This window comes from Bombus flavifrons, chromosome 7 (assembly GCF_040668555.2).
Source record: "Bombus flavifrons isolate JBK064 chromosome 7, iyBomFlav1_principal, whole genome shotgun sequence".
In the NCBI taxonomy this organism is placed as follows: domain Eukaryota; kingdom Metazoa; phylum Arthropoda; class Insecta; order Hymenoptera; family Apidae; genus Bombus; species Bombus flavifrons.
Genome location: NC_138448.1, coordinates 13,614,566 through 13,628,433, shown reverse-complemented (window position 1 = coordinate 13,628,433; position 13,868 = coordinate 13,614,566). Strand labels below are relative to the sequence as shown.

Genomic DNA, 13,868 nt, shown 5'->3' with positions numbered 1-13,868 from the left:
GTAGTTTTCTAACTGACCCTTATTGAAACACGTCACTGACGCTTGTTCGTATCTGGCACTCGTTATCACTTCTATAGTGATTACCGGCTATTTTACCTGCGTGGCTATTTTTCAAACTACCACGCTACGTCGAGCACTTCTACAATGCGGTCTGTACACTTCCAACTTATCTTTTGGTGTATTCATCGCAGAATAATCGATCGGAAATGGTACGTTATTGCCCCGAATTAAGCAGGAATCTGTCATACCGAGAAAATGTTCTCCTGGTCCGAACGGACCGCGACCGAATAAAAAGTTGGCGAATACGAGTTGGTATTGTGGCCAACCGAGACGATGGTCTCCGTTCTAAAGAAAATGCAAAAATTAATTGTTTTAATATTTCCCTTGCCTACCATCGCACTATTTTATTCCCGTCCCTCCAATCATCAAACCCTTTCCCACTCTCTTTCATGCACTCCTGATTTTTTCTTCTTATTACGCATCTCCCATAATTTCCTTTTATCCTCCTACATTTTCACGCATGCTAATCTTAACAATAATATCAACCGTAAAAGATATGTATCATATATGTAGTATAGTGTAGTATTCCTTTATAGTATAGCGTAGTGTAGTACAGTATAGTATAATATAGTACAGTATAGTATAGCTTATTACCGACGTCACAGAATTATATGCCATATCCAGACATTTGGAGATCCTGTCAGAATCTAGGCCAACGACTGATCCGTAAAACGAGCCAAGCTCTTTCTTCGAAATCACTCCATTCACTGAGCTATTGATAGCAAGAAAAAATATTCGTGGCAAAATTTTTAACCAAAATGGAATGTCATTGTAAGATGCGCCTCCAGCTGGTGCGACTACGCGCGCCCACCAACATAACCATTCCTCCAGGCTGATCTTTCCTCGGTCACCTTCCTTCTTTTTCTCTTGAAAGATTAAGTCCGCTAGTCCTTGTTCGGCCTCTATTAATCGTAAATATTCGGGCCCGTTCCATGACCAATCTGCGAATCTTCTCAGTCGCTTTCAAAAATATTGAACTATTAACATAAATCTTTCGATAATATAACAATATTAAACGAACACGTCTATTTGTAGATATACCTCTGAAAGCATTCGAAAATCTTTTCGATTAATAAAACCATCTCTATCGTGGTCCAAAAGATAAGTGAAAAAATGTGAAAACTTGTCGCGTTGAATGGGCGCTAAATCCTTTAACTTTCCTCCCTTCCTGGCTTCTTCTATAGCGATCAGATTTTCGTCGCTTGGATATCGACTCACCCATGTTGCTGTTTTACCGAAAATATAAAGGAGAAACGAAGAAGAAAACAAAAGAAAAAGAAAAAAGTTTGGTTAATGTAAAATGATATTCTGATAATAATAGCGTAAACTATAAACGCATATATTAACGCATACTTTGCGTATGGAGACTTGTAATATACCTACATATGTATGTAATAAAAATAATATCTGTGTTTCTCTATGTTTTTACCGCCTTTATTTTATCCATTCAAATCTGGTCTATCATATTTTAAATTCTGTTGTTATATCTAACGTTCAAGCTTCGTGAACAAAAATGACAAAATCTTACTCCAAACGTGTACGCTCCAACTAGGATGTTCCAATTGTTTATTCGAAACAGGATCATTAACGATTTCATCAACATTAGTCGAAACAGTTCGCCATCTCTTCAACAAATCTTTCGTTCTGTCGCGTGTACGATCACAAGCTTGTCGCCAGTTCGCGATAAATTTGCGCGGCACTTTCAATGCGTTATTCTCTTCCAGACCAAGTTCTTGGCTACCAGCGGAACTTCTGCTTCTTTTGTCGGTCGTTTCGGTTTCCGTTGCCGTTTCGTTTCCTTCTACGACCTCTTGCATCGATGGATAATAAATCGGATCCTTTATACTGTCTGAGCGACTCTCCATCGCGGACTACGTCTCCTTAACTACCACTTATTCGTGCTACCTCTCCTGAAATAATCAATTCCTCGACAAGAGGTCACCAGGTCGCTCGATAATGGAACTGTCTGTACCGTCTAATATTTTCATAACTGGTTTTGTATTTTCATCGTATCGTCGAACATCCTCCTACATTTCCCACTGTAACTTTTGATTTATCTTGACAATTGATTGCGGGTCGAAAATCAAATCTCTTACGATTCTTTTAAACGTCAGAACTATAAGCAAATCAATCTGTGATGCTCTTGACAAAAGTGTCATTTTAACAGAAAGGAAACCTTAAAAAAGAAAGAAAGAGAAATATTTGTTAAAAATTGTCATTTTCGGAATTTAATTAGTTTATTCATTTGTTATATTCATCTTACTGAACTTATCTACATATTTAAATGCGCATTAGAATCACCTTAAACTTCCTAACTTCAATTCGAATATTTCGAATGAATTTGTGCATCAATTATTAAGTTTTTTCTACACTGAACGATTATAGTCCGATAACTATTCTGGTGATTTCATTTACCTTTTTCTTACATTATCGGTGGATGAAACACATAAAAAATTTGTTGCTTTTTCCTTCCCATAGATGTCTCCGTGATACTTGTAGCATCGAGTATGCTATCTTCAGTACTTAGTATACAGTGGCTTAATACGTCGATGCCAGAAAGGTTATATTTCCCTTCCTTCTATTTCAATTGTCGAGGGTGAGTGCTACGTGCTCGAAATCGTGTTATATCTCAAGAATCCAATCGTATTTCTGTATCGCTCGTGGATGAGATTTATTGTCAAGTGTACTCGTACAAAATGTTCTTATGATTTTATTCGTTATTTTCACGAGAATGCTATATTTATTGTGTCAATGAAGTTAACCTTTTCATTTATTGTATCTCATGCCTCGTTTCCTTTTATTTCCTTAGATATCCTGATTTTAATTATTGTTGATGCTTCTTTAGATTAAGTTTAATTGTACGCTTATTCAGTTATGATTATATTTATATCTATATTGTTTTTTCTCAGGGTGTCGCAATGGGTGCATATAAATATATGCAAGAGTTGTATCGCAAGAAGCAGAGCGATGTGCTGCGATTCTTGCTTCGTGTCAGATGTTGGCAATATCGTCAATTGACTAAAATGCATCGTGCTCCCAGACCATCTAGACCCGATAAAGCACGTCGCTTGGGTTACAAAGCTAAAGAAGGTATAAATCATAGTTTCTCAATAGGAAATATAAAATGACAAACTTTACCAAATTTTAACATTTTCAAATCAAGCTAGTTACATTACATTAATCTACTTTAATTGTATAATTTTAGTTCTTACACTTATTTTTTATCATTATTTTTATTTTTACACGTAAAATATCTGCAACATTAAATGTTTAAAAAGTACAGATGATGAGATATACATGCACCACTCTTACAATTACATGGTGATTTGTATATACTGACATTGTTTTCTTTCTAATTTAAACTATGTAAAATTTATGTATATGTAATATAATACACATGAGAATTTTACTATCAATATGCAGGTTTTGTCATATTTAGAATTCGTGTACGAAGAGGTGGTCGTAAACGTCCTGTTCCCAAAGGTGCAACTTATGGAAAGCCGAAAAGTCATGGCGTTAATCAGTTGAAGCCTACTAGAAAATTACAGTCTGTTGCTGAGGTAAGTTCATAACTGGCATACCACTTTACATATAGAGACCAATTCTTGCTCTTTTGTTTTTACTTTTTGATTAATAGATAAATAATATTTTGTAATTTAATTATCTTTAGGAACGTGTTGGTCGTCGTTGTGGTGGTCTACGAGTTTTAAACAGTTATTGGGTAGCTCAGGATTCTTCATATAAATATTATGAAGTTATCCTGATTGATCCAGCACATAAGGTAATTTTCATAATATTTGAACAATTTATACACATACTTTAATAGAATATGATGATATTGTTATATGTTACTGAAATATTGTGATTTTTTATCTTCCTTGGATGTCTGAGTGAATAAATACAGTAAAAGAGATTTACAATACAGTTACAAGAGATGTATTATTAATATTTGATTATATTTTAGGCAATTCGTAATGATCCAAAAGTTAACTGGGTATGTAATGCAGTACATAAGCATCGTGAACTTCGTGGAAAGACATCAGCGGGCAGAAGTTCGCGAGGTTTAGGTAAAGGACATCGTTACTCACAAACTATCGGTGGTTCTCGTCGTGCAGCATGGTTGAGGAGAAACTCTTTGTCACTTCGCAGAAAACGATAAATTTCTTAAGTATTTCAAATAATAATCTTCACGTGTATACGATACATCATTTCATTGATATATTAGAAATATTTGTATCAATATTATGGTATATCTTGTACGAAATAAATGTTTCTTTCCTAATGGGTTATTTTATATACTTTTTTCTTATGTTCGATTTAGTTATATGTACAAGTCTCAAATTTTTTTTATTTTGATGGGATATTAAAACTCATAATTCTATGCAATAAATTTCTGTATTTATCCATTATACATATAATCTAAAAATAGCGTTAAAAAATATATTTTATTGTCCAGGGCCAGACAGTGACTTATCCATGAACTTTTTCTTTGCAAAACATAGCCACCATTTGCTTGGTTTACCATCTTCACCATATACCTTTTCTACAAGCCTAACACCTGTTTCTTGTCTTATTTGCTGTAAATATTGCCTCATAGTATCTGTGGAAAAAGAAACAATTTTTTTTATCTAATACCTGCATCCTTTTTGGTAAAAAAGTTAACGCAATATTTATATTACCTGCTTCTACGGGATTACTTGGTTTTGCATATACAGAATTCAAAGGAAAACCAGGATCACCAGGGATGTCAAATTTTGATATAGCAAGAGAATACATTTCATTTGTTGCTTGAGCTTGAGTTGCACACTTCTGTAATCTCTTCAAGCACTCAGTTATATATAACGTAATATAAATTAAAACTCTATCAGCTTCGCTCTAAAATGACGCAATTCCTAATGCTTTTCAAATATAGATTTAATTCCAAATAAAGATAAAATTAATACCTTAATTTCATATGTCCTAAAGAACACATTTGCCTTAAAGAAATACAATGCTTCGTCAATTATATCTAGATCTTTATTGTTGAAGGGAGGCGCAGGGCCCCTAAAATGCGTTCTAATTGGCAAAAGTGCCATATTACCCACATTTCCATTATTTTCAATGAAACTTGAATGATATGCCTATAATAAAAAACAACTGACATATCCGTATACTATAATAAATTTGATAAGAATAAAACGTATGTACATAAGAAAATCTAAAGTAAAAATAAGTGTCAATAAAAATGATCTACCAATGGTACACGTAGTGTTCAATATTACATTAAAGCATGTTACTTACAGGCATACTGACAAATCAATGTAAAAGATGTACCGTTTAAATCTATTACTTTTCACATATATAACGTCAAACGAGCGTATTCACCTTACATGTAACATGCAAATCAATACATCATATACACATTTTTGATTAAAGATAGCAAAGTTAACAGGATACGTGAGTAATACTGAGTATATACAGCCAGCTTCAAGAGCATAGAAATTCTAACAACGCCTAACAAGTTCTAGGTTTTTTGATGTATAAAGTATAAAGTAATTGAATTTTTAACATTTCAATCATTTCAATTTTGTTTTATATATAAATGTAAACATAATCACGTATAATTTGGTCCTTAATGATATTTCTCATTTTCAATATTGTAACTAGTGTAAGAATTCTTTGATTGGTAGACTAACCAACGTTCTTACTATCCACTTTATTCTATTCGTTTATAAGTATCTACCCTGCATACATATGTAGATCTAGAAAATATTATATTTTTTGTCGTATTCAATGTTTCATAATTTCTAATTCGAATCATGAAATTTTGTATAGTAAAATTTATTTTAGTAATAATCCAATGAAATGCATTTTTGTTTTTTTAGATTGGCCATTCTATTCATTTTATGCGAGAATTACTTCCGGTCATTTCCGTTAAATGGCGACGACGATGGATAGTTCGTATCGCAGTGTGTGGTCGTAACATCTTCTTCGTGATTTTGAGGAACCAATTAATTGTTCTTTTTGTCTATCATAATTTTATTACTCCAGTTAGTTCATGTACGATAATTTGTTTATAAAATTATACGTGCAAGAACGATAAAATCGAAAGCATAAGCGTGCCTTTTGTCGGATCCTTTTGTATAAGAATAATGGCCGAAGTTGAAGGAAAAAAGCTTACTGAACTGCGAGTTATAGATCTAAAAACAGAACTTGAACGACGCGGGCTAGACAAAACTGGCAATAAAGCTGCACTTCTCGAGCGTCTTTCCAAAGTAAATTTTCTTACTTCTCATACTGCTTATTAAGATATCGTTAATAGCATTACTCGTTATTTTATCGCCATTTTAACCCTCTTGATATCATTGATAGTTTATTTTAGTAGTAATCTACGTATATGATTACAGAAAATTAATTTCGTTAAACAACCACTATAATATTACCTTTTTAAAATACGAATTTTATTTTCTAATTACAGTTAGCTAATGAAATTAAAGTTCTTAATCCGGAAATCTTACATTTTTTAAACTGTTGTTGTTATTATAATTAAGGTAATGTCATTATTATGTTGATGTGTAAAGGCCATAACAGACGAAGGTCAAGATCCTGATGAATACTTGATTGTACCTTGTGGTGGATTATGCAAAGTTAGCCCAAGGAAAAACAGTGGTATGTTATTTTGCCTTCTGAGAGACAAATTTAATGTTATTTATTCAAACTATCTATATTTCCCTTTTGATTTTAGTAACAGGTACAACAAATCAAGATGAATCTGTTGATACGTTAGAGAACCAGAAGGAAGAAAGTATGGAGATATTGGATACTAACGAAGCAAAACTCAAAGTAGAAACAAAGTCTGTTATAGAAGAGGATACAACAGCATCCAAGACAGAAGTAAGTGTAGTCAATATGTTTCTTATATGTATTTTATGAATTATAAAATAAATGGACAAGTATTCTAGGAACAACAAAATGAAGTCCAAAATAATGTTAATAAAGAAATGGAACACAAGCAAGAACTTAAAAATCAATTGAATAAAAGTTCAATTGAAAATACACAGACTACTGATAAAAAAGTAGAATCTGATGTAGCTACTGTAGTAAATCAAACCACAACTAATTCAGTTTCAACCGTTGAGGCTAATGGTATCGACAATGAAGATTCCATCAATCTAACTATCGGCGAAGATGAAGAAAATCTCCTTGCGGAGGAGGTAACGAATTTAATTAAATCGTGACTCTAACATTTAAAGAGGGGAGAGGCAGGGATGGGACAAAAAAGAAAATAAACAAAAGTAATCGTGTATTTTATCTTGTATGTTTCAGACAGAATCTCACGAGAGGCATAAGGGTAAGTTTTATCATGTATTGGACTTCACGTATATATGTACATATATGTATATACATATATACATACATATACACATATCTATTTATATGTATATGTATGTATGAATAGTCTAAGATTTCAAGGAATAAATATAGCGCTACTATTGTCGATGGTCACGAGTAAGTTATTTAAATATGTGGCATCAAGACTAAGGGACATGTTTATCTACGTGTAAACCCTCACCTATTCAGAATTACGAGCGCGCTGAATTTGTCAACAAAGTTACTCTTCATGCTTCATTTTACATCCGATCTTCGAGCTTCATATGTGCAATCAAGCACACGTGCAGGAATGGATGCACACCCATTTGTCATGTGGACATGACAGCAGTAATATACCAGCAATGTATCATGGCACGATGATCGACAAGGTTTCAACTGAAATGAAACGTACATTCGCCGACGTTCTTGCGCGCAGTTTAATACCAACAAAGTTAATGTTGATATTATGTTCCACAAGTTTATCCCATAAGTGCTAGTCTATAAGTTAGTTAACGTTAGAGTTTGATATAAAGTTACATTTAATTCTACCTAACCACATAGAGCATCGTTGGATCGTTTGGTCTCCGAATTGTGTGGATACAAGAAGACTCAAGAGTATCTCAAGTCAAAACTCTTCCCAGTATGTGGTTGATGATGCATCGTTATTTATCACGCCGGAAAAATCAATGCCTTAAAACTATTGACTTAAAATTATCGCATGTTATTTTAACGTGCAGATATGTTGCTCTCGCAAAAATCATAGTTATCGACATAACCTACTACGTGCGCACGCGCGCGTATGTGTTCCTTTTTTTAACCTTTTCAGCTTTTTTTTTCTCCTTTTCCGTCTACTTTCCTTTCTTCTTTCCCACATTGCCTTTAGATTTCCTGAAATTTTTCTTTTAATTTAGGCTTTGGTTCAGAGTCCGTTTCGTGTAAAGGTACAAAGGTAACTTTAAGTTATTAGAAAATCGAAAGAAAACAAAGATAAAGTAGGGTCGCTATGGATTATACCATTGAAGAGCGAATTTGTGATATTGCAATCATGCGATCTTCATCATAATTTGCTCCGCAATCTGTTAGTGGTTCGGGAAAATTCCATGCAGGAAATACAGGCCACTAAGCAGCAGGAGTGTTAGGGAGGGAGAAGAAATCTGGCTTCGCAGAAAGTGACTATGCTACCTTGATTGTCTCTGCAGATGGAGGAGAGAAGAAGAAAGTGGAAGAAAGCAAGAAGGGAGAGTCTAAAGGGAGCAGTAGAGCAGAAGCCGGTGCCAACAACAAGGAAGGGACAACATCGGGTGGAAACGTCGGGACGAAGAGCAAGCAGGACGGTGGTGGAGACGGAAGCAAGAGGTTGGTCTCTCATTGCTAAACGGTTCACAGTGGTACGACAACGAAATGTCACACAACTCTATGCTAGCGATGCTCTTCCGCCGCATAAAATACCATCAGGATAATATACTGTCGAACGATGGATTCCAAGCTGAATTATTCGTCACAATCGCACGCAAGATTACTTTATTCCCTTTTTTTCAATCGCATACGAAGTTCCTTTCCAATCTCGTATGTTTAGGCTATAATTCTTAACTCTGGAAAGTATGTTAAGAAATCGAGAAATTGGCTAGCAAACTTAACCAAATCAAGTCCTATATAAACCGCTCCTAATCATAAACGAATATTTTTCGATGGTGTGTTACACGATCTACAATTACCAATGAAAGCGATTTCATATGCTACCTCTTCCCTCTCTGGTGAAGATATTCGTTTATTAAACAAACAGCAGTTTCGTCGAGCATGGTAGCAAGATATATTAGCATCTCGAGATAAATCATACAATCGACTGATCCCGCTTAAGCCTTAACGCGACATCAAGCAATCATATCATTCACCGAAGACACTACTACTATATATTGCGTGTGTGTCGATACTTGTTGCAAGTTGCAAAGAAGTGCCAAGCCTACTCGGAAGAACTACGAAGGAGATGCCCCATTTTTGGAAAGCTTGTGTAAAAGGGATACACAATAATACAAATATATTTACCGCACGGACATACTTTCGTTACTCACGAATGATGAAAACTGGATTCAACTGCAATGAAAACATAGTAATTTCTTTAAACTGGTAACAAATTGTATCGCAACGATACGTACAAGAGAACGTCAAAACGAATATCTAATTATTCCTACTGTTACTGTTATTGTTGTTTCCATTATTGTTGTTGTTGCTGCCGCTGCTGTTGTTATTGTTATCTTTATCATTGTTAACAATGATGATGGTGCTAATGATGATGCTGGTGATAATAATAACGATGATAATAATAATAATCATGATAACGATGACGATGACGACGATGGTCATAATAATAGCGATATCATTATAAAAATAAAAGTTGCTAGCCAAATTTATATGCTTAACATAGTTACAGAGGTACCTAATTAAGCCTCGATAAAAACAAACAAAATCATTATTTCTAATATGTTATCTTTCATATGTAATAAGGATTGTTCAAATGATTACCAGTCATAATGAAAATAATAATTGTTTTCAGCGTGGAGTCTAGCAACAAGAGTCAAAAAAGGGATGATAAAGGTAACTATGAAATGATTTCTTAAATTTTGTTTACAGGATTGTAATTGAATTTTCAAATTAAAATTAACGGGATATTATCGTAGCTCATATGATTACACCTGGCACATTTCTTTACTTTTTATTTGTAATTATTTTATTCGTTGTGCAGATAAGAAGACTTCACAAGTCAGTCCTGTTAATGCAAGCAGTAGAAACTTGTGGGTATCTGGATTGTCTTCGAGTACCCGTGCGACAGATTTGAAACAAATATTCTCAAAATATGGAAAAGTGATTGGTGCAAAAGTGGTTACGAATGCAAGAACGCCAGGAGCAAGATGCTACGGATATGTAACCATGTCCACCAGTGAGGATGCCGCAAAATGTATACAACATTTACATAGAACTGAACTTCACGGGCGTGTAATATCCGTAGAGAAGGTAGATGAAACAAGAAAAAAAGAAAAGAAAGGCTTCTTAAGCCATTGTCCTCTTAAATCTTCTGGCATACATTCCCTCATGGCATGTTCCCTCATTTTGTGTTTAAAGGCCAAAGGCGATACTCAGCAGAGTCACATGCGTAAACGGGATACCACGAATGGAAAATCCGAGAAGAAGGAAGAAAAGGAAAAAATAAAGGATAATCATGAGATCAGTGATCGGAAGGATAAGGAAACGAAGAAAGAAACTGAGGATAAAGGATCAGAAGCAAGTAAGTAATTTTGTAATAAATAATTTACGTAAAATAATATTACGTGTGTTGTAAAAGGAACGTTTAAATGTACTGCAACAGCGAAAAAATCAGACGAGAAAAACAACGAGAATATTGAAAATAAAAAGATGGACGTACAAGAGAAGAAAGATGAAGTTTCAAAGGATGCCGATTCTCGATCAACCAAGTCCACTAGCAAGAAACCGGAGAGCGAGAGAGGAAGACGCGACGAGAAGAGAATTCGATCCTGGGATCATCATCGATCTCATAGTCGATCCCGCAGCCGCGAACGGCGTAGACGTGATGACGTGCTGACGTTTGCAAAGATCAGGGTAAAAGCCAGTATTACCTACCGGTGATAAGGGAGGGAGACATTTTTCTACCGTTTAGCGATTTAACTATCGAAAGATCAGTTACGAAGCTAGGCCCTGACATACAAGCATGCCACGTGTATTTTCAGGAGGAGCGAGAAAGACAAAGATTACGGGAAAGAGAGAGGATGCTTCGTGAAGAAGAACGAAGAAGAAGAGAGGATATGGAGCGGCAACGTGAAGTAGAACGTAGGCAAAGAGAAGAAGCTGCACGATTGGAAAGAGAACGGGAGAAATTGCGAAGGGAAAGAGAAAGAATCGAGCAGGAGAAAGCCGAATTGCTCCGACTTGAACGGGAACGTCAGAAACTGGAGCGGGAAAAGCTAGAGCGAGAAAGATTGGAACTGAAAAGGCAACAGATGCGTTTAGAAGAGAGCAGGCGTGCTCCGCCCCCGCCGTCTATCAAGAGATGTTCCAGCGATAGAAGGGATCCTAGAGACATGTACGTCGAGCCCGATAGGAAGCGAATGACCACCGAACATAGTCGAAAACACATTCCGGAACGTGTGAGTGATCGTCGTGGTGAAATTTTGGATCGTGTCTCAGATAGACGATTAGACGCGTCGCCACCTACCCGCTACGAATCTAGTAGGTAAGACACGCGTGTCATTCCTGATATATGTCTCTGCCTTAACGCAAGAGAATGGAAGCAGAGAAAATATGAAAAAATCGTAACACAAATTACAGATCAGCGCAAGATTTAGGGTTAAAGAAGGAATTTAAACGCAGCAGCGAGTTTACTTCACGCAGTAGTCGTCCCGATAGCTTTTCAGATGTATCTCGAGGAAGGGAAGTGATCGTTCGCAGAGAAACTCTTGGCACGACTGCAACGTCTATCGATCCTCGGCAAGTTAAGGAAAGGTAAAATAGAGAGAGAGAGAAAGATAGAGAGAAGAGAGAATTATTTAATGTTTTGATACAATATGCAGTTTGATTTTCCAAACTATAGAAACGTTTTTGTATAGATACGAACGTGCAAGTACAACCACTTATAATCGTGACCGTGATGTGAGACGTTCTGAAACAGATACCCATAGGAGCTCTAGGGATAGTCATACACGATATAGTGAAAGCTTCAAACCTACGGGCTCCAGTACACCACGTTAGTATATCAAAAAGATTTAAACGGTTTTAAAAAATTGTTAAATTAAATTAATATTAAACCATACCAATACTTGTTGTACGCACGCACAGGTGATAGTCGTTACGTTGAAAGTAATCGAACAACTAGTAGCTGGCACTCTGGACCTCCGTCTACAAAATCATTTAATTCCGTACCAAGTAGTGGGACCCGAGATCCACGAAATGAACCATCCAGTTGGAGTTCTAGGTCCTCCGATAATGTAAACAGGTACATAACAAAACAAATCTCCTTTCTTTTTCTTTCTTGATAAATTTCCATACGATTTCTAAGCAAGGAGCCTAACAATAATCGAATTGATTTTAGATGGAGTAATTCAAGTAGCATGGGAAACACATTACGACATCCAGTACCACCAACGTATCAAAGTGGTCCTATTCAATCTATGGGATTGACAGCACCTGGGACAGCGCCCTCGTACGATCGTTTTGATCCATATAAATCGTCTATGCCAAGCATGAGGAAATATTGATCTTGTATTGCTGATCTGTACCATTATAATGAATAATTGGTGAATTTTTGTATCCACGTGTTTCTGATGCTGGACACACGCGTGCGCTCACACTTTCACATATGCACACGCACACTAAATTATTATTTATATGATTGATAAATCAAACTTCATTATATTTCAGTAATTAATCATATACATAAATTTTAGTTCCAAGCACTTGCGTGCATTTGATTGTGATTCGTAGAGCAGATGCAAATAACTCCTCTCGTGGATAAGTGACGTGTACATACATGTGTTAAAAATCATTTTCGACGCTAGCAGTCGCGTCGCTACCCTTCAATTAAATTTTTAATGAATTGAATGTCTCACTCCCGATACTCGTCTAATCTATCATTAATAACGAGTTTTGAATTCTTCGGTTCACTCTATATCCATGAAAAATTTGGCATCATTTCCTTAAATAACTTCTGAATTTGTGATTCAGGAGTGGAAAAAAGAAATTGTACTTCTACTATTACTGTTTCTACTGCTATTGCTATTAGTACTAGTACTACTGCTACTGCTACTATAATTACTGTTATTATTACTATGCTCTCATTGTTGCAAGCAGATACTTGAGTGGTATTCATTGCGATAAATGTAAACATATAATATAACTTATACGCTATAATATTCGGCGTATGTGTAATACTGAAGTTTAATAGATTTTTGTACATTTGTTAATAGCCACGATCTAGAGATCTAGAAAGAGACGATCGAAGTGGGACAAACTATTTTTCGTTTGTCTACAGCGTAATTACATTTATAAGATATATTATATCGATTGTTATTTGCAACTTCTTTCAAACAGTGACGCGCATTCATTTACATCATTGGAGATATATATTCTTCTAGAGTAATAAGACATACCATATAGCGTTATAAACAATTACATCGTGTACCTTCGATTAATTCCTTGTAGAAATACGTACATATTCTCGTAAGAATGTGACTGAACAATTTGTATATTAAATTCCACAAGACAACAGTGTATCTTATGACATTGAAATTTAGGTTCTTACGTGAAGCACACATACCATGTTTTAGTATAGCGCCAACTATCATGATATAAATAAATTTATGGTATATTAGAACTATTTGTTTTTAAATAACACAAATATTCACGCGAGACAGTCTCTTTTTGATCGGCGGATTGCATTCAAAACACGAAAC

General features: G+C 35.3%; 4 protein-coding genes across 7 annotated transcripts; 2 read left to right on the top strand and 2 right to left on the bottom strand.

Moving 5' to 3' along the window:
• Positions 1–4: 4 nt before the first annotated feature.
• LOC138181640 (uncharacterized) lies at positions 5–2,383 on the bottom strand. Of its 2 annotated transcripts, none has more exons than XM_069116662.1 (4): positions 1,589–2,236; positions 1,102–1,286; positions 655–1,020; positions 5–345 (listed from the first exon to the last, which is right to left on the bottom strand). In XM_069116662.1, exons 1-4 carry the CDS (start codon positions 1,923–1,925, stop codon positions 112–114), a joined length of 1,122 nt encoding a protein of 373 aa, XP_068972763.1. In that variant the 5' UTR covers positions 1,926–2,236; the 3' UTR covers positions 5–111. The 2 variants fall into 2 exon arrangements, with proteins under 2 accessions (XP_068972763.1, XP_068972764.1); XM_069116663.1 differs by adding an exon at positions 2,362–2,383 and having other exon boundaries at positions 208–1,020.
• Positions 2,384–2,544: 161 nt separating this feature from the next.
• RpL15 (ribosomal protein L15) lies at positions 2,545–4,342 on the top strand. Of its 2 annotated transcripts, none has more exons than XM_069117692.1 (5): positions 2,545–2,656; positions 2,970–3,150; positions 3,484–3,620; positions 3,731–3,841; positions 4,025–4,342. In XM_069117692.1, the coding sequence occupies exons 2-5, from the start codon at positions 2,979–2,981 to the stop codon at positions 4,217–4,219; spliced, it is 615 nt and encodes a 204-aa protein (XP_068973793.1). In that variant the 5' UTR covers positions 2,545–2,656; positions 2,970–2,978; the 3' UTR covers positions 4,220–4,342. The 2 variants fall into 2 exon arrangements, with proteins under 2 accessions (XP_068973793.1, XP_068973795.1); XM_069117694.1 differs by lacking the exon at positions 2,545–2,656 and adding an exon at positions 2,734–2,758.
• A 94-nt stretch (positions 4,343–4,436) lies between these two features.
• On the bottom strand, positions 4,437–5,552 carry Arpc3A (Actin-related protein 2/3 complex, subunit 3A). The gene is made up of 4 exons (XM_069117695.1): positions 5,341–5,552; positions 5,004–5,180; positions 4,740–4,935; positions 4,437–4,660 (listed from the first exon to the last, which is right to left on the bottom strand). The coding sequence occupies exons 1-4, from the start codon at positions 5,344–5,346 to the stop codon at positions 4,506–4,508; spliced, it is 534 nt and encodes a 177-aa protein (XP_068973796.1). The 5' UTR covers positions 5,347–5,552; the 3' UTR covers positions 4,437–4,505.
• Positions 5,553–5,963: 411 nt separating this feature from the next.
• Positions 5,964–13,789, top strand: LOC138182104 (SAFB-like transcription modulator). 2 transcript variants are annotated; one of them, XM_069117678.1, is made up of 15 exons: positions 5,964–6,314; positions 6,621–6,708; positions 6,785–6,933; positions 7,002–7,253; positions 7,366–7,390; positions 8,610–8,766; positions 9,962–10,002; positions 10,151–10,419; positions 10,528–10,690; positions 10,772–11,022; positions 11,151–11,653; positions 11,749–11,922; positions 12,027–12,163; positions 12,256–12,412; positions 12,509–13,789. In XM_069117678.1, exons 1-15 carry the CDS (start codon positions 6,192–6,194, stop codon positions 12,672–12,674), a joined length of 2,655 nt encoding a protein of 884 aa, XP_068973779.1. In that variant the 5' UTR covers positions 5,964–6,191; the 3' UTR covers positions 12,675–13,789. The 2 variants fall into 2 exon arrangements, with proteins under 2 accessions (XP_068973779.1, XP_068973778.1); XM_069117677.1 differs by having other exon boundaries at positions 10,748–11,022.
• The last annotated feature ends 79 nt before the right edge of the window (positions 13,790–13,868 follow it).